The 21,057-nt window shown below is 38.7% G+C and overlaps 1 protein-coding gene across 3 annotated transcripts in view; it reads right to left on the reverse strand.

Moving 5' to 3' along the window:
- Positions 1 to 5,379: 5,379 nt before the first annotated feature.
- LARP7 (La ribonucleoprotein 7, transcriptional regulator) overlaps positions 5,380 to 21,057 on the reverse strand; it is a 36,752-nt gene continuing 21,074 nt past the window's right edge. For all 3 annotated transcript variants that reach the window (XM_074993419.1, XM_074993417.1, XM_074993418.1), the window contains exons 10-13: positions 20,188 to 20,306; positions 18,245 to 18,404; positions 14,662 to 14,753; positions 5,380 to 5,819 (exon numbers count right to left, since the gene is read on the reverse strand). In XM_074993419.1, the coding sequence (XP_074849520.1) occupies positions 5,739 to 5,819; positions 14,662 to 14,753; positions 18,245 to 18,404; positions 20,188 to 20,306 (452 nt within the window). In that variant the 3' untranslated portion in view covers positions 5,380 to 5,738. The remainder of the gene's footprint in view (positions 5,820 to 14,661; positions 14,754 to 18,244; positions 18,405 to 20,187; positions 20,307 to 21,057) is intronic.

A 21,057-nucleotide genomic window follows, 5' to 3' on the forward strand; every position in this document is an offset into this window, starting at 1 on the left:
ACAAATTTGCATTTGAAAGTAAGATCTGTTCAATGAATTCTTGAAACCACTGAATAAAAGTTAAATATGAACAAGTGTTAAACTCACTTAAAATAGATGCTGGGATTTGGCATACCTTTCTGCCTGCCAGGAATCAGACTGAGAAACATTCACCTTGAAGGTCTATATTTGCAGTCTGTTAAAAAATGGCAGGCACAAACAAGTGAATGGAGTTATCAGCTATGAAATACAGAAGAGATCCGCTGATGCTTTGTGTCCAGAAGCAGAACCCCAACCCTGAATTAACTGCAGAAGCAGTAGCTGAGTAGCTTCCTTGTGCAATGTTGACTTCTTCTAGAAAAGCACTATTTTCTCATGAGTTCAAGAAGATAATGAATTAAAATATCAGTGCCAGAGAAAAAAATGTAAACAAATCAATAGGAGTCTGAAAGACTAAATATAACAAAAATGTCTCCCTTTAGAGCTCTGACCTTGATTCCCAAGTGCAAGTATTCAGGGGTGTGTTTTCAAAAAAGTAATTCAGTTCATAGTTTGTCAAATCTGTTAGTAAGGTTCAGCTTTGGTGAACAAGCAGGGACTAAAGAGCTGTGCTTTCTATCCCAAATTTTCTGCCTCAGATAGGCTTAAGTACATCCCACCTCAAAAGACCACTAGGAGCTATATGATGGTGCCCCTCTCTTCACTCCCACCCTGTGTCCAGAGGGGAAGCTGCTGCAAGGCCCCAGCCAGAGACTGAAGCCAAAAGAGGAGCTGCAGAAGCAGCTTATGCAAACACGGACAGACATGGACATATTTTCTAGTTTTCACAGGATTTTCCCCTTAGCGGTTTGCTCTAACACTCCCTTTCTGTCTCTTCACTTCAGTCTCACTCCACATACCTCCCCATCTCACAAAGCAATTGCAAAACAAACATGCTGTTTGTTGCCATCACAGAGTGTCTGCTCTGCCTGTCCTCCTGCTTCCTCTTTTCTTTATCTATCTTGTCTATTTAGATGTGAGCTCTCAGGCAGGGACTGCATACTGCTCTGTGTTTGTGCAGCATCCATCACAATGACTCTCTAATTATGACTGAGCTTTAGGCATTACTTTCACAAACATTACTTCCTTGTTAGGGAGAAGGCTGCTCAGCAAAGAATTGCTTTGTGAACAGGCTCTTTTCCACTATGCCTCTGAAGCATCCCCAGACAGTGCCCAGGAGTATCTGGTGATGGGGGTGGGTGGTGGCCTTGAATAGCTCATGAGACAAAGTCTTCTGGAAAAGTGTGCTCTTCAAGCACAAGCGGCTTAGCTGGAAAACCCACCTCCATGCTGTTGAGTCTTAGCTGTCTGAAAGGGATTGATATCTAAACAAGATGGCTTACAAGAAACCCTCCATAAACCATCAGAGACTCCACTATCTAAACTCATAATTCAGTACTATTCAAGCTGGCCAACAAATATTTTTATCATCCTTTAATTCTTTTCTGAGTAAAGAACCAAGTGATTAACACTTACATGTTGACAGTGCCCAGTGGCCTCAGTTAACTCATATTTACACCATCCAGTTTCTGCCTTGTAACTCACAGGTAAAAGGAGAAAGACGTTAAAAAAATGTAACAGCCTATCGAGGTCATGAACTGAGAAGAGCTGCTTGAATTCAACATTTTGCTGCAGGCACAAGAATGAATAAACTATATTCTTCTAAAAAAATAGAGACTGAGGACTCAACAAAATAAGCAAAATAATCATAGTTCCCCTGCAAGCATGAGGCATCAGTGACCATTCTTTTTCTGAGTAAAGTTGTATTTCTGAAAAGTGGAATGGCAGTGTTTTTAACCTACAAAAATACCAAACCAAAATACTCAAACCCCCCATATTTAGAGTTGCCACATTTGTGGTTTAACCACAAGCAGATTATTTTTAATAATAAAAAGCATGCAAGTTCCAGAATGAAATATTCTCTGCCAAAAAGCAGTTTTTGTAGAGATTCTAGACCGAAGATAAGACAGTACACTCCATTGGTAAGACAATAAGGAGAAAGGAGGACTGTATCTCAGTTTTGGGATAGCCTTTCTCAATATGAGGGACACAATCCTCTTATTGCAAGGTGATATGGCAGAGAAAGAAATGGAGGAACTATTACTTATAAAATTTGAACTTAAAAATATTTAAGCCATTGTGACAAATGTGTATGTACTCGTCCAGTAGAAGAGCAGATGGCTCACATTTGGTCTATGTACATAAGCCTTGCTCCATTTGTAGTTAGTCGCAAAATTCCTGTTGACTTTTTCAGAAAGCGCATGTGACAGAATCCAATACTTTCCCACCCCTACTGAAGTCAATGTCGATGGGAGTTTTAACATTGATTTCAATTAGGCAAGGAGCTCAACAATGGCATGTTATACCTAAGTAGAACTCTTACCAGAGAAATGAGAAAAATACTACAGTAAACCCCTGACTTATGCTTAAGTTGAATCCTGGGGCAACCACTCATAAGTCATATTTTACACAAGTCAGGACCAGGTAGGGGAGGGACCCCTGCTCCTGGCTGCATCTGGCTCCTGGATCCCCTCCACTGGTCTGTTTCCTGGATCCCACAGCAGAGGGAGCCACCTGGCTCCTAGCTCCCCACCACTCACAATTTTGACTTGGGTTATTGCAAGTAATGCGTACGTTGAAATTGCGTAAGTTGGGATCTACTGTACTCCAAGTGCTTAATCTATTGTAAATACAGAGAGAAACAAAGGGGTTGAGAAGGTTTCGCTTATTACAAATTTATTAGTAATCCCTGCAACAAAGCTTACGTTATTTTACCTACTCTTCACCAATAATGTAAAAAGTCTGAATTCACTATCAAGAAAATTAAGAGAAAAATACATCCTTGAGTGGATTTTAGTCTCAAGTGAAGTTCACTACCAGACTCACACAACAAACAAGAACACGCATTTCATTCAGACTAAACTCACATGTCTTCTGCATTCGTACTAAAACTTTTTTTCTTGATGTGGCAGAAATGCTAAGGATGGGTGTACAATTTATTTTACAGACCACTTCCATTTCAGCCCTTTAAAAATGTGGGGGGGGGGTAAGTAAAAGGAAAGAATAAGTCCAGTTTTATGATGAAATGTTTTACTGGGCAGAATGTTAATCACTTTTTATGTTTGTTGGGATTTTTAATAGTCTTACAGCTGCAAAATAAGAGACCTTCTAAATATGGGTGAAGCTCAGAGGCTGATTTTGTGTGAGGAGGATTTAAAACAAAGTGCTTCTTAGCACACCAACTAACATCCCCTTGTGTAATAGCCATGAACCATTAGTTATGTTCTCATCTCTGTCCATTTTCACTCTCTAGTCTTGATGTTTCATTCATCTTGTATTTTTCCTGCGTATTTTTCTAGTCGTCATTTTAAAATCCATTTTGATCTCCTAATTTTTCTCCCTCTCTCCTTCTCAGTTTGCCCCTGCTGCAATCATATCCATTGCTGGCTGTCAGACATGTACTTAGTCATAAGCCCCACCTACACCAGAAGCTTTTCCAGGCAAAACTGGGCTTTTCTCTGGAAAAACCACGACATGTCTACATGCAAAATGTGCTTTGTCAATAGCTTGTCAAAAAAACCTGGCATATCCGTTGACAGTGTTAATACTTCTCCCCATTCAGGTATAATGCCTCTCTCAACAGCCTGTAGATGCTCTGGGGCCCTTTTGTTGACAGACGGAGTTTCCAGTCAGCTGTTCTGTCAAGAGTGGCCAGGGCAGTCAGGCTCTTTTGACCTTCTTTTATGTGTAGACGCAATCTGTCAATGAAAGTTTTGAGGGGAAATCCCTTCCAACAGTGACTTCTGTAGACAGAAGCTTCTTGTGTAGCTGTAGGTTTACTTTTGTGGCTGTGACATACGGTATGGGAACAAAGGACAGAGGCTTGTGCTGGACCTTATAGGTAACATTAAGTGTCTATGTTCATGAAACTTTCCCTGTTTCATTGCTCTGCTTCATTCCTCTCTGAAACAGTCTGTTCCCACCTGCAGATCTACAAAATCTGTATAATCAGACGTCACCTCCTTTGCTAGTATTTTTGCCACGCTCTTCTCTCATTTGGTTCCCTCTTCTCTATGACTAACACTGGCTGTCAATAATAGCAGAATTACATGGGTTGGTGTTGCACCACGACTATCATCACTCCAATAATTTCAAGAAGTGGGTCTTAGCCACCTAAGCTCCTGACCTAATAAATTTGTTATACTGATATCACCACTCACCAACACAGTGTGTGTGGCTAGTACAAATACCTACACTGTAATTTGCCAGCAACACAATCTAAGGGCAAACAAAATCTATGTATTTCTCGGACTTAATTTAAATAGCTCAGGCTGATACTTTAGTAATGTGCTTCTATTTTGAAAGACAAGTTGTTCACCCTCCTGCTTGCAACTAGCAGTGTTCACACTTTACAGTTCAGTGTGTTAGTGTCTTATTTACTCTGCAGTAAGACACACCAAGGTGTGAACTTTTCTTTACATTAATGTAGAGCAATGGTTCCCAAACTTTTTGGCATCACGCCTCCCCTTTTGATTTCTGAGAAAACCTCATGACTCCCCCCTTTCTTTACCATCATCCAACACACCTTTAACAAAAAATTCAATTTGTAATTTGAAATAAACACAAAAGACTGATATAAAAATGTTATTTAAAATTAACAATAAGCACAAGTAATTTTTCTTGGCCCCTTGTGGTTGCCTGGTGCAGCCCCAGCTAGCCAGCTGCCTGAGCTCCATGCCAGCTGCCTGCCTGCCTGAGACCTGTGCTGCCAGAGCCGCCAGCCACCCACTTGCTGGGTTGCCTTGCGCCCCCCCCTGGAATTTCTTCACACACACCCCAGTTTGGGAAACCATGATGTAGAGAGAACTTCAAAGACTAGGGCTGTTCATTCATACACTTAACCATTATTCTGTCCAAAACCAAACCCCAGCACTCAAGCTGTAGAAATACAATTATGCTAAACATATTTCCCACTGTCCACTTACAATGCTATATCTTATGATTCCTAAGTTGCATAATATATCAACTTTTAGTTATAAATAGGAGTTATTTACAGAACTTTAATTCTCAGACCACAAATGTAAATGTTTTCTTATTTGCTTTTCTTATGGTATGCTTGCAAAACTTGCTCCAAAGATACTTTTAAGGAATGAGCTGTTAATTATTGGCATATTAGTAGGTTTCTTTTCAGCCTGCCCACAACATTGGTGACAGTCCAATATAATGACAACTCTAAAGTATTTAAATATGTTTTGAAATAAATGATACAGTTTTTGCTAAAATATCAGCCTTCCCATTTTTCCGCCATTGTTTGATCGAGGAATCAGAGCCTAAATATAATATAAATTAGCTTTATTGTTTATATGTTTTTTGCTGACATATTAAAATGAAAGTCAAATTAATATTGTATATTTCGAAAACAGTTTATTTTATTTATTTTTTTTTTGTAATTCAGGTTACAAAACTGCAATATACAAATGTTCATCAAAAGTAAAAATGTAAAACAAAGCAAGACCTTGTTTGATACATTTTCCCAGAAAGCTTTACCTAAGGCTCAGGAGCTGCAAACACTCAGCATGTTTAAAAATTGCGCAGTGAAGAATTATGAAGCAAACGGACAGATTTTCGACTTCTTCATAAGAACAGTTTATGGTTTAGTTGAAATATACAGTGACTATTTAAAATATCCTTTAATAGATAGAAAAAAAATCCATCTCAGGTCAGTCGTCTTCACAGAAGCGGATATGCTTACTTGCCTCCTGTGTCTTTTCAAGTCTCATTCTTTCAGCTTTGGCAATCAGCTACAAACAAAAACAAAACAGTATCAAGCTAGCAAGTCTCACAGATAACTAATCTTCAAAAAATTGAACCAACCAAAAAACTGTCAGTGAGCTGGGGTCATGATGCTCTGCTTCCTCTTCTACTGCAGGTGAGAGTGTATTGGTGGGACGGGGTTGGACCCCAGCTTCTGGTGCTGGCCCCCTGGCCCTGCTAGTCCTCTGGGCTACATCATGTAGTGGAAGAGCTGGGGTCAGATCAGAGCATGGGTGGGAAAGAGGCAGGGAGGTGTGGAGTGGGGGTGGGAAGAGGATGGGCATTGGGGAGGTTGTCCCAGCCCTTCCCAGGGTGCGGGCAGGAGGCACATGGCCATTGTCCATCCATGTCCCACATCACTAGTCACCCCTATTTGGAGCAGAGTAATGAACGGAAGGCAGCAGCTCCCCTGAACACTGAATATGCTATATACCTTCCACACTTCCAGCCAATAATAGCCTAGCCAGGAGGTCAATGTTAGTCTCTTGCCAAGTGAGCAGCTCAGTAGATGGAAGGAACAGTTTGAAGAGCTACTGAACCACCCTGTCCACTTGGAACCTCCAAAGTTACCACCTGCAAATATACCTCTGCAGCAACAGCAACAGACCTACAAAAAGAAGAAATCCGAAATGCCATTGCCCATCTGAAAAATGGCAAAGCACCTGGCTCAGATAACATCCTCACAAAAGCAACCAAGGAAGGTAGTGAGACATCAGTCAACATGATGTATATGGGACACTGAGGAGATCCCACAAGACTGGAAACATTAACCTTATCAAGCTTCCAAAGAAAGGCAACCTCAAGGAATACAAGAACTGGAGGGGCATCACATTACTGTCTATTCCAGGAAAAAAGTGTTCAATAGGATTCTCTTGAAGAGCATGAAGACAAAAATTGACAGCTCAGGGGAGAACAGGCTGGCTTCCAAAGTGAGAGATCTTGTACTGACCAAATTGCAACTCTTACAGTGATCATGGAAAAGCTGCTTGAGTAGAACTCCCCCATCTACAAAACCTTCAAAGTCTTTGAAAAAGCCTTCAACAGTATTGATCGAGACACTTTGTGGCAACTGCAGCAACACTGTGGCATCCCATACAAAATTATGAACCTAATTTGTTCAATGTACAAAACTGCGACATGCCAAATTGTTCACAATGGTGTCTTGACAGAATCCTTCTGTATACTCTCAGGAATGCAGCAATGGTGCCTATTATTACCTTTCCTGTTCTTGATCACAATGGACTGGATTAAGAGCAGGACAACAGATGGCCATCAATGGAGCATTCAGTAGATGCTTTTCGAACAGCTAGAGAACACTGATTTTGTTGACGATATCGCTTCCTTTCACACCAACATAAAAGCATGGAAGAAAAGGTTGCAACATTAGACAAAACTGACTCAATGACTGGACTGAGCATTAACAAAGGAAAGACCAAGACAATGAGGATCAACCAGTCCAACAACACCACCATCACACTGGGAGGGAATGCCCTGGAAGTTGTGGAGCAGTTCACCTATTTGGGTAGTATTATGGGTAGAGATGGAGGAACAGAGAAGGATATCAATGCCAGGATAGGGTAAGCAACAGCAGCATGCAAGACTCTTCGTCCCATACGAAATTCACAAATAATATCTGTGAAGACGGAACTGTGGGTGTTCAACACAAACGTGACAAGTGTGCTCTTGCATGGATGCGAGACCTGGCATACTAAAAAGTTTTCAAATCACCAGCTACAGACATCCATAAACAGATGCTTGAGGTATATTATTCACATCAAATGGCAAGACTGATCACAAATGAGGAGCTCTGAAACAAAGCAGGACAAGATCCACTTGATATTCAAGTTAAGAGAAGAAAATGGGCACGGTTAGGCCACACTCTCAGAAAACCAACATCTAGCATAGTCTGTCAAGCTCTCACATGGAACCCGCAAGGAAAATGCAGAAGAGGAAGACCTCAGACAACATGGAGAAAATCTACTGAGACTGAAGGACAACAATGGGGGTAACTCCTAGAGTTTTGTCCTGAGACGGAGCGAAGTGGAGACTTGTAGATGACCTATGCTCCACTTGGAGTATAAGGGTTTAAGACAAGTCAAGTCTATAGCACATAGAACTCACTACAAAGACACTGGGACAACTTGGAATTATTTTTTTAAAAACTGGGTACTGTTTTGCAACAAAGAAATCTCCCACTACTAAAACAATTCTATCGTCAACTGTCCAGTCATTGAACAACGGACATCTTTCTTCTTCGACACAAGGGCTCAAAATATTAGGCCAGTACAAGAGAAGTCCTCAGTTTTGGAAACTGCAATTAATATATTAGCTGCATTTTTTTCTATTTTTACTCATATGCGTCCAACCCCTCTCTATATATTCCTATCAGAGCAACTCTGATAGCAACAGCAAACATCCCCTCACTTCTTGGCAACTAAAAACTAAAGCTTTGCCACACTATCAGTTCCAAATAGTATGAAACATAAGAAATACTCTTTATGTTCCCTTGGTGGAAGCAAATGGCACTGCTACTTAACAACTTGTAGATTTAGTTTTTTCTCCTAGATCTGAAAAAATTAAATAGGATCACTAAAAGTTTGTTTTAAACAAAGGTGAGAATTTCAAGAAATTTCTGTCATTACTGGCTCAATTGTGATTTATTCAATTGATGGAGAGTCACAACTATGCAACTTTTTTTCCCCCAAAGGAACTTTGCATTTTTAAAAAAATGTAATCTTATATACACTATAAACCTTTTAGGCCTTAGTTGGTCTGCAAAGACAGGTAACAAGTTCTGCTGAAATTCACCGAAAGAGAAAAATCTTATCAATCACCACAAACATGACATCTTACTTGTGTTCTGTTGTTACATGTGTCCCATTTAGTGTCCATACGGGGGCATACATTGATTTAACTAAACATGTGCAAACCCACCTGTAGCTAGCATAAACACAGACTCACTTCATGACATCTGTGATATATTAGAGAACACCTATTCTTAACCATAGGCCCGGAGACCTGTAGAGTGCTGCAAAGGCAGGTTTCAGGTGGTCCACCAAATAAATCAAACAGCACAGCTGTCATTATAATTGCTGGGCCAGAGGGCTGAAAGCCAAAGACCAAGCAACTTAGCTTTTCAGAGCCTTCTGTGATGTGTGTTCCTTACCCCTAATGTCAGCCCTCGCTTTGAATCTATTGGATATATAGGAAATAGTCATAGACAAGGTGGGCCATATAGTTTTTATAGTATGGTGTAAGCATGTGGGAGACGAGGGTTTTGTTAAGAAAAAGGATGAGAACACTTGGTCCAAAACACAAGCAAGATGTTGAGTTACAGCAGATACATAGGATGAACTATAGTAAAGAGAGCAAAGAAAATGCAAAGAAACAAGGAGCAGACACAAATATCTCAATTCCTCTCAAGTTTAGTTAGAAAGTATGTAGGAAGACAGAGGTTCCTGTGTATAAAACCCTGCGTATACTAGGAATCCTGTGGCACCTTAACCACTAAAATGTATTTTGGCATGAGCTTTCATGAGCTGGAGCCCACTTGTTCAGACACATGTATTACTTGGGACTGAGAGCTCTGCCCTACTATTGTTCTTAATATCCAAGGAGGGAAGGGATGTTTGCTATTGTCACTTGAGTCGCTCTGATGAGAATAAGGAGAAAGGGTTTGCAAGCATATGAGTAGAAATGGAAGAAATTTTCCCAAATAAATTTGTTACTCTTTAAAGTGCTACAGGGCTCCTCATAGATTTTGCTGAAACAGACTATAGTAAGGAAATCTGCACCACTGATTACATTGATGCAATTATATTGGATTAAGTATATGTACAGTATATGTACAGCAGTGCTTACATCAGTGCAGCCAACTCTGGGGACAACTGTAAAGCCTCAGCTATATTTAAAAGTTGCACTGATATTGCATATTGTTCATAGTTAAACTAAATCAACTGTGTGTGCGCTCACTGGTGTGCTTGCACCACAGTAGAAACCACATGAACATACATCCCTGTTCTGCACTGATGGTAGTACTTTCCAAGCTCCACTTCCCTTGGTGCTCAAGCCTTACGCTGATTCAAATTTATTTAGTGGAGGCAGAGCATAAGCTGGAGTGAAAGGTAACCAAAAATAATGCCTATTTCTTTAGAGAAGAACCATGTACCAGGTAAGTCTGACAAACACTTTTTTTCAAACACAACCAGTCCTTCAGAATTCAATGTATTCATTAATTTATATAAATTGAAAGATAATTTAAAATTGTGATCTTATTGAGACTATACAAAGGCCTGTGAATATATGTTTATATAAGATTAATGTTTAACATTTACCTGTAAAATGCCTTACAAACATTTTCAAAGAGTAATTTTGTATTGGTAAATTACAAAAAAGAGGATTTTAAATCCCTTTAATTATAAGCACACAAAAATGGCCTTGCTGGGTTCAGACCATAGGTCCACCTAGCCCATATCCTGTCTTTGGACAATGGACAGCACAGATAATTGAATGATTCATCACTTATTGCCCATTTTTTTTAACCTGTTTGCCGCAGATCCCTAAATGGCTCCCTTAAGGATTGAACTCACAACCCTGGGTTTAGCAGGCCAATGCTCAAGACACTGAGTTATCCCTCCCTGCTCAAAAAAAATTATATAGTTAAAATTATAAAATTAAAAATAGTGTGTGTGTACCGATCTCATACAACTCGAAGGGACTTCTAGAGGTCCTTGACTCCAGTCCCCTGCCTGCACGGCAGGACCTACCTGACAGATTCATTTGTTTTCCTTCTTCTCCTGGCATTAGTTCTTAACTGTAATATCCTTAACTGTAATATCCTTATCAACTGTACAGCTTCAATTATGCTTTTATGTTTTCTATTTTAATTATGTTTTTATTAAAAAAATTAATGTTTTCCTAAATTGTGGCTTTAGAGGAAAAAGCCATAACTAATTCTGAAGGGTCTTTTACAAAAGTTTGACAGTTAAAAATAAAACCTGATGAGCAGGGCTAAAAACAAATACAGGCTGAACATCTCTAATTCAGAACTCTCGGATCTGACAAACTCTGAAATCTGGCATGATTTTAGTTAGTTGAATGATCACTCATCATGAGTGTGGCCAAGTTTCCTGCGGTCCCATAAAGTTTGTTTACAGCCACCTGTCCTGGTACTCAGCGCTCTCAGCTGTTATTCAGCTGTAATTTACTCTTAAATATCTTCTAAGAGCCCAGTAAGCAGTGGAAGTGTGCTAGAAATTATTGACCTCCTGTTGTCCAGCAAATTCTCTCCTCCAGCACTGGTAAGGTCCCGAGGGTGCAAGATAAGAGAGAGGTTCAACCTGCATTGAAGCTTTTAAAAACCATAGTTGGAACACATTATCAAAGTACAGTGAAAGAGTTAAAATTATTTGACTTCCGTTGATCATTCCTCTTAAAATGCCTTCCTTAATAATGTTACCATTTAAAAAGACCTGACTAGGCTTTGAAGCTAACACCTCACTGGGTAGAAAGGTGATGGGAGAGGGGGTGGAGTGGGAGTTTGCACCTTTTGCTGCAGCTATTGTTAGGCAGAACTGAGAGTTTATTTTTGCAAGCCAAGATAAGTTACACATTACTGCCTACGTTTCATTAAATTGCAAAGCAAATACTGTAGGATCTTCCCAACAAGAAGGACTAGAAACTTGGCTGTTCAGTTTCCCCACCCTCAGCTGAAGTCAAGACCTTTGGGAGGGAAGGGGGAAAATTTAATTAAACTCTTGATTTAAAAATGTAAAAAAAAGGACAACCCTGTGATTTAATCAAATAAATGGCAACAATAAATCCTTGTATCAGAGTGGAGCTTTTGAGCTGTTCGCTGCTCCTGTTAAAACATAATGGATTAAAAAGCCAATGAAGATATTCATAGTTTATGAGGAAACTGAATTGGTACTTTCCATAAATTTCCCTTCAAAGCACTCTTGCCTTGTCAGAGGACTAGGATTTATAGGTAGCTTTTCCTATGTGACAGCTCACTGAACAGTCACATTAGATATTATATTTAAAAATACTGTTTCTATATACAGAAGGAAGCAGCCATACAATGACATTCTTTTTAATTTTTCATCTACATATGCAACTAGGAAATTGAGGCTGGTCAAGAAAACCAGATGATTTTCAAGTTTTATAAGGGAAAACAAAAGGGTTATTGAAAAATCCATCCAAAATACATGATTTGTAGTGGATATATGGTGAGCATTCAAGGCAGTAAGAGAAGTAAGGTGAGAATTTCACCATCATCCTTCCACTGTACACCAGGTAAGAGGGACAGAGTAGTGTATAGTGACTCTAAACGCCCAAGAACTAGGCCAAAGAGAAATTTTCTGGGGCAGGAACTGAAGATGACTGCTACAAGCTATATTCCAAGGATCCCTTGACAAATAGTGGCTTTAGCATATGTGCACAAAGTGGAGGGTGGGCTCCATGCAGGGGTATGAAATTTCTTAAGGGGGGGATCCGCATGATTAGCTGTGGGGTCCTAGGCCCATCCATCTCATTCAAAATGTTGAAATATGTTACTGTTTTTATGTATGTGTTTTCACATTTATATACTGATAATGAAGTTTTTGCATTCCACATATTTTGCTTACACATGCCAGAATTCCTGCCTCCCCCTGCCCTGCCATATTAATATAACCAGAATTTCTGATAGTTTGGATTAAACAGGGGGCAGAGGGGGATAAGGGGCTGGTTACAGAGGGGGGTTTTGCCAGGAGAGGCACATCTACATGGCTTGTTTACTGCCGCCAGTAGCCTCTGCAAGTAAGGAGATCTCAGGTGGTTATGCTAATTAGCCATATGATTATGCTAATGAGCAGCCACTTGCAATTGTGAGACTGCTTATTTACATGAAGCTGCCAGCACCACAGATCCGTGTAGACCCAGCCAACAACAAGCAGTCCTGTAGCACCTTAAAGATTAACACTTTTATTAGGTCATGAGCTTTCAAGGGTAAGACCCACTTCTTCAGATTTTTGTCTGAAGAAGTGAATCTTACCCTGGAAAGCTCTTGACTTGATAAATGTGTTAGTCTTTAAAGTGCTACAAGAGTACTTGTCATCTGTGAAGCTACATACTAACACAGCTCCCCCTCCGAGACTTTTTTAGTATAGACAGACTGCTATACTATACCAGTAATGCAATCCATGCATGGAGTCAACTGTTGCCAACACAGCTTAATTTCAGCTTCTGCAAGTGAAATAATCTATACAAGCAAAATTGCAGAAGGCGACTAGTAAGAACACCCACCTGCAGCAGTGTTTCCAACTCTTATGATTACCACTGTTTTCCTTAAAACGTCAGTTCCTGGGTTCAAGTGGGTATGTAATGATTTCTTTAATTCATTCTTAAAGAAAAAGTAAGTTTCTAGCCCTTGTGGCTGTGGAGAAAGCTTCAAGATGTGACTCTAGTTCACTCTAACAGCTCAAAAACAAAAGGCAAATAAAAAGAACACCTAACTTATTTATTTTTTATACAGTCTCATGATTTTAAAGCCAATTTCATATTTTTTGGTGAGCTCTACTCATGATTTTTTCAAATCTGGGCTTGGTAATACTTCAGGTTTGATGGCATATGTTTGTAGAATAGACCTGGCCTTAGACAGCCCTAGGCTATAAAGCTGTGATGGCAAAACCCCCAACACAGATGCCACTAAGAGGGCTAAGTAAGCTAATATCATTGAGGAAGTAGTCTCAGAGGGGTAGCTGTGTTAGTCTGTAGCTTCTTTAAAACAAAAGAAAAACAAGCAGTCCCACAGCACCTTAAAGACTAACAATTTTATTTATTAAGTAATAAGCTTTTGTAGTGAAATCAGGTGAAATGGATCTTACCCACAAAAAATTACCTAATAAAAAAAATTGTTGGTGTTTAAGCTGCTACAGGACAGGTTTGTTTTTTTTTTTTTTAAATCATTCAGGAAGGTGATACTGTTTTACTATTTTGACAGGAGCCCTCCTGCCAGTAAATACTGTGTCTACACTAGGGGATTAAGCAAGAACAGTTATGCTGGTATAGCTATTACAGGCAGAGATGGGTTCCACTGGAACCACTCTCACCCTTGAAGAAATCGAAGATTGTGAGGGTTCAAAAAGGTGGCTCAGAGTCACCTTGTCCCCAGAACTCCCCTTCTCTCACATGCCCTCTTGTAAGTTCTGATGCAAGGCAGAATCTCACCCACGTGTGAGTTTGTGAGCATACAAGAGCACAAACACAGAAGGGAGTCTTCCTAATGATCTGGCCTCCAATACAATGTACACAATCCAAACTGTCCAATCTTAAAAATCATGACTCAAGCTCCATATAATATGTAAAAAAAGTTTGATTTTTTTTAACCATCTGGTTGTTGAGCCTGTAAGGGTTCATGTTTCACAAGCTGTTCTCTACAACCATGAGTGCTGTTAGAAGACTTACTTTTAAATAAGAGCCAAAATTTTCACATAAGCACCTAACACCATGAGCTAGGGGTTTAAAGGAAACAACAAATATTGAGATGCTCTGGATAAGAAACCACAGGAGTTGGCAACACTGTGACAGTGTTTATCAGACTCCTTAATTTTATCATAGAGCAGCACATATATTCTTTAAAACTCCATTTGAAATCCACTGTTTTTCAGTTTGAAAATGCTATTTAGATCAATCAGATTATTTCATTAAGTGTAAAGATGTCTTACATCTTGAACCAGGATTCCTTAAATACATGCAAATGAGAAATTCTTTAGCAGAGGCTGCTTCAGAACACCAGAGTCTTGGTGGGTAAACAAAATCCAAATAATCCACTATTCAAGCTTATTTTACCTTCTCTGTGCCTCGCTTCTTTTCTCTAGGTTGGTTAAGTTTAGCTTGTCTGTCCACCAAAATCTTCTGCCAATACCGCTGTTCATGATCACCTTGACATACACATGAAGTGACAGTATATTAGCAAGGTTTAACCAATGTAAAGGATGAGGTATTTTATCTGTTATAGCCAGATCAAATTATTTAATATATGTAACTGTGTGAACAATATTTGTGGATGAAACCTGGCACTTCAGTTCTCAGCATGGATGAAACGTATGCGTAAGAACAGGTTAATCCATTTTCGTTATCAGAGAAGGACGACCTAATTTTAAAATGGAAACTTGTTCATTTAAAAAGGTAGCTTTAAATATAACATTAGGCATATATATAAATCTTCAACCACTGACTTTGCATTAACCTGAAAGAATTTTTGTATGTAGGAGAGGAGGAAGACACAGAGAAAAAGGCAGAGAGCAAATTTATCCTCTAAAATTCTTCTTTATTTTGAGGTCAGTTCTGGGAATTTTTTTGATCATAAGAAGTTACTTAATATCATTTCAATGAGCTGATTGAAAAAAAAAATCCCAAGTGAAAACTTGGAGAGCACTACAAACCCCAAAAGGGGTCTACTGTAATGTGATAGTCCCTTGCAGAGCCAAAGTCCTTAAATCCCAACTGTGATATACCAGCCTATTACTTGACCATGCTAAAATACTGAAGAAAAAATACACAGTAAAAATGAAGAATAGTGATATAATATCTTGAAAAGTAAATGTATTTCTTCAGACTGTCTTTGGATCTCAGAAGTGAAACACTTTGACAGAAAGCCTTCTCCTCAAATTGAAATATTGCTGCATTCAGTAAACCAAAAACTTACAACTGAAAATAAGAATTAACATTATTGGCTTACATTATGACTCTGACGGCTAGCCTACCATGGCAACTTACTTGGGTAAGTCTATACTTGCCAGAAAATGGATGTGCTGTGGTTAATCTTCCCGAGTTTGATGTTGCGTGTCTTGGGAAGATGTGGCAAAATTGACCTCTCTGGGCTCAGCCATCAACCCCTGTAGTCCACACTAGTGCATGTTGTAAGGAATGTCGACGAGAGACTAAAGAGGCTCAGAGTACACTAGGGATGTGTACTCTAGCACTAAGACTACACTAGGGATGTGAACGAGCAAGTTCTTTAGAAAGATTTTTTCCATAAGAAGGGGCTCTTTCGAAAGATCCCACAGAATGTCTACACGCAAAAAGTGTTCTTTTGAAAGTAAATAAAAAGAATGTGGCGCTCCTTTTGAAAATGCTCTTCCTTTCCCGTTTCAGGAAGAGCACCCCCTTTCAAAAGCATCTTTCAAAAAAAACCATGTCCTCATGGGGCCTGATTTTTGGACCCCTGGCCTGTTCTTTCAAACAAGTGGGGGATGTGTGGATGCTCTCTTTTGAAAGGCAGATCACTTTTCTGATCTGCTTTTTTGTATGTGGACAGTCTCTTCTGAAAGAAGTTCTTTCAGAAGAGATCTTCCAGAAGAGCTTCTTTCGAAAGATCATTGTGGTGTAGACGTAGCCTAGGAAAGTAAGTCAATTCTGATACATCAATTCTAGCTACAGAAATGCCACAGCTACAGTTGCATATCTAAAGTTGACTTATTTCCCTAGCACAGACTTACCTTTAGACATTGTTGATGGCAGGTCTACACGACAGGGGAAGATCAAATTAAGGTAGGCAATTTCAGGTACAATAATTAAAGCCAATTTACCTTAATTTGGGCTTCTGCGCCACCCCACTAAGGTAGGTCGATGGGAACCTGCACTTCAGTCAACTCCCCTTACTCCTAAAGAGGGGCAGGAGTACTTTGGTAGATGGCGGCATCCTGTAAATTCGATTTAGCACATCCCCCCCCAGGTGCGCTAAATTAAACTTGGAGACCAAGCACAGCAGGGTTGATCTTACCTATGATACAGATCTACCCTGAGTTTCTCAAGAGAGTGCAAAATCCACAATCCTGAGAGACACAGCTATACTGTCCTAACCCACTATGCAGACAGTGATAGGGTAATGGAAGAATTCTTCCGTGGACCTAACTACAGCCTTCCAGAGAGATGTATTACCTGAACTTAACAAAAATGTGGTTAGTGTCTACACTGAAGCACTACATGGTGGTTTAAATGCGGATATACCCTTAGATTCCAAGGCCAAAAAGGATCACTGTGATTATCTAGTCTGACCTCCTATGCAACACAAACCACAGAACTTTCCCCAAATAATTACTACAATCTTGATTTTAAAAATTGTCAGTAATGGAGAACCAACCATGATTCTTCATAAATTGTTCCAATCATTAATTACTCTGTCAAAACATTTATATTTATTTCCAGTCTGAATGCGTCTCACTTCAACTTTCAGACACAGGATAGTGTTACATCCTTCTCTGCTAGACTGAAGATATCATTAATCAAGATTTGTGCCCCCCATACAGATATTTATAGACTGTAATCAAGTTCTCTTACCTGTGTCTTCATTGAGACAGAGTGAGCTCCTTGACCTATCATTTTAAGGCTGGTTAAGGCACTCTAATAATGGTAAGTCCTTGTTTCAGCACTGCAATCCACTAGGTGGACTGCTGCACCTGTGTAATCAAAATGTCAGATCCAGGCCACCATCTGAGGACCCATTATCAGTAAAATATCAGTGGTAAAATATTTCGTTCCTTTTTGGTGCAGTCTTAATTATTGCAGGTGCCTGGTTTCTATTTTCTTCTGTTCTTTAGTAATACTGGGTTTTACCTAGAGACTGGTTTACAGGTCAATATTTTATTACATTAACTATGGAGATTAGGTCGGTGCTACTTTTTCTTTTAAATCACTGACAAAAAACTTGTCTACATATTAAAAGTATTGCATATTAAAGTATAATGTGAATTTAAAGCAGAATAGCTATTCTGGAATAACTCCTTCTATACATGAGCACAGAGTTATACTGATAAAAGGCCTACAGAAGACATTTATACCAGTATAATGGTGCTCCACTTCCCTAATGGCAGTAAACTATACTGCATCCAAACTAAAACAGTTTTGTCACTTTAGCTACACCTGTATAATCAACTAGTCTTGTCAAATTTTCATAAAATTCATCATTGCAAATGTTTAGGGACACATTATTGCCTTTTATCATCACATTGTAATTAAGAAGTTGAAGAGTGGAATAGGAATATGATTCACTATAATGACAACTGGCTACTGTCATGTCACCGAAACCAAAATCTGCCAGTTCAGGTTATGTAAAGTCACGCTATCAACCTTGTAAGAACAAAGTTATGTGCCCTGTTTAAAACAACCAACTTAAAATATAAACACTTCTGACTCAGACTAAAGAAAAGTGATAGAGTATGTTTGAGATTCTGACTCTAGTTTCTGTAGAAAAGGGAAAATAATAAAAAAAAGAAATAATTATATAAAACCAAAATATTGATTCTGTAACTCATAGATAATGAGCAAAGTATCATAACTGAATACTAGCAATGAACTTAAATGAAGAAACTGTATGACTCTGAGCTCCTAGGAGCTGTCTATCATGCATATATTTTAAGAAACATCTTACCACTTAGGACCTCAAGTTTCCAGTTGTTTTTAATCTGAACTTCTTTGTGTGTTTTCATTACAATCTGTGCATCTTCAGGAGTTTTAAGCCGAACATGACACTCCGTGTCTCCTTCCAGCATATCAACATAAGCAACATCAGCTACCATTGCCAGAGTATCCTATGGCACAAAAGCGAACTCAGACAAGTTAGCCTGAACAAAAGCAAACAGCAGTATTTTCAAATATTATCCTTTGAAAATCCAAGGTGCATACAAAGGAGTAATGGTATAGGAAATATTCTCTAAAGTCGTTTACGAGGAAGTGAATTTTGTTACATTAATAAATCAATCTGATGTCAAATAATTTCTGGCTAACATATATTGATTTTTGAGAAGAAAAATCTATGAACAGTCACTTTTGACTAGATTGCAGAATTATATAATTTACCACAGAGTTGTATGTGCCCAAGAACTCAAGCCTAGGCTTTATCGATTATGAAACCATGTACCATGTAACTCTTGTAGATGTTCTTTACAGTCTTTAGGGAGGATGGCAGCAGCAGCAGAATTACATAATGCAATATCATTTTAATTTCATATACTAGAACAACACAAATATATTTATTTCCACCCCTAAATATTTTATTTCAGGTTAGGACTGTGAAGAAATGAAAAAGCTCAATAATGGTGAACAAGTTAGGAAATCAGCACCTGGCACACTACAGTGAATACTGGAGTTCCTCTGATACCAACTGACCCCTGCCTGAAAATTGACAAAAGCAGCTGAAGAATTAAGAGTCTCACACACTCATTCAATCAAATACTTTACCTGATATACTTGCTGTGAGGGAAATTAACTGGGATCACTCATTCCTAGTTAATTTCATTCACAGCAGGTACAGCAAGGAAAATGTTTCTATGCAAGAATTTAGCACTACTTTTAACCCTCCGGCTGCAAGGCAGAATCTTAAAACCATCAGGTCACCTCCACTGACAAGACTGGGTGTGTGGTCCAAACAAAACCTTTTCACCCCAATTTTGGAATTCCCACATAACACGACAAATGACAATAGGAACTCAGTTTGCGTTACCCCAAACATGCAGCAGTCCATGTCACCATTTATTCTTTCTTATCTCAACCAAAAATGCATAAGCTGCATATTGCAGATAATAAAAAAAACGTTGGTCCTCTACCATCTCACAGTGCTACAAATTTGTAAGTTCTCTGTAAACAAAGGTCAAAAAACAAATCCAACCAGCACAAACGTAAGTAACAGCCACACATTATTTTATTTATCAAACTACAGATAAAGATAAATGTAACATAAACAGCATTTTATTAACTACTGTGCGTCACTTAAGGAAACATTTTATCATGATTCTCATTCGGCGAAAATTTTATTGTCCCTCAGGTCCTGTTACTTTAATAAAGTTTGTTTATCTGAGTAAAAAAAAGTTTCAGTAAAAAATTATTGGCACTTGACATTATTTTAATAAAGATTACTCTATATTAATCATAATCCCTTTTGCCTTTCCATGTAACTAGCAGTTACACATAACTTAAACAGGTATTTTGTTTGTTTTCTTAACAATACTGAATTCAGCTGATGTTTGTCAGACCTTTCATCACAAGCATGAAGCACTGGTTATGAAGAGAAAAAACTACTCACACCCGATAAATCATAATTTCTTTATAAAGCTTATCTTCATGAGAAACTTGACTTCTCGGGAATAGCTCTTTCTCTGACCAAAGATTTAATGATTTTTGTTTTTGAAATAGGTTCTTTCAACATGATTCTGTTTTAATTAAATCTTCCATTAATGGGTACTATTCAGAAATATGTATAAAGCTAGTTGCCAGATAGAAATTCAGTGAGTTGTTTAAATGGCATTCCATATTCTGTCTTTTCCAGAGTGGTAAAAGGGGAAAGGATAACAGCTGCCCTGAGGTTACAGACATTACCTTGATGTGTTTCCTGCCTGGTAGGGGTTCGGTGCTAATGATCTTCACAATTACTCCACTCACAAACTGAGGTCCCATTGTGTTTGCTTTCTCAGGGGTGCCAGAGTCTTCATTGGTAGCTGTTAATTTGGAGAGGAAGAGAGCATAATGAAATGTCACATATATTAACTTGATGAATATAAAATAACTACAAAAATCACACACAATGCAATAAATATTGCAATGATGGTCATAGGGTGAATGAAACAAGAGGTACCAAACACTGCTGTTGTTGATATATACTTTATTTCAGGAAGACAGAGAGAGAGAGAGAGAGAGAGACACTTTATTTCTTATTTAGTTATATATATGCTATTGGTTGCAGAAACTAAATATATACTTGGAAAGAAATACTAGGAGGTAGCATAGTGAATGAATCAATTAGAAATCCCTCCTCAACAAAAGGCCTTATATGAATACTTTCACAGTTTCAAAACACAACCTGTGATAAGAATACTTAAATTAATGCTTTGTTTGTTGAAAGGATCTTGGCATCCCAAACTCTGGAATGATCCTGAGAAGCACTAAAAAAGGTTTAGTGCTCCTAACAGGAGCAGGAAGCCTGTGTATGAAAGCTCATGGGATCGATCCAATGCAACTCAGTAACAATGTATGGCGCTTTATTATTGTTAGGAAAAGGTTTCAGCACAGCTCTTGTGAGCTCATAGGTATAAACACTCACCTTAATCACTAACAAAGTGAATATGCACTAATTTATTTCTGCCACATTTCACTAGTTTTGTAAACCTGTTTGGAACATTATTTACCCCATCTACACTAGCTACAGAAATCATGCATGCATAAATTGAAATATGGGCTCTCTAGACAGGC

Source organism: Carettochelys insculpta, chromosome 4 (genome assembly GCF_033958435.1).
Source record: "Carettochelys insculpta isolate YL-2023 chromosome 4, ASM3395843v1, whole genome shotgun sequence".
NCBI classification, from domain to species: domain Eukaryota; kingdom Metazoa; phylum Chordata; order Testudines; family Carettochelyidae; genus Carettochelys; species Carettochelys insculpta.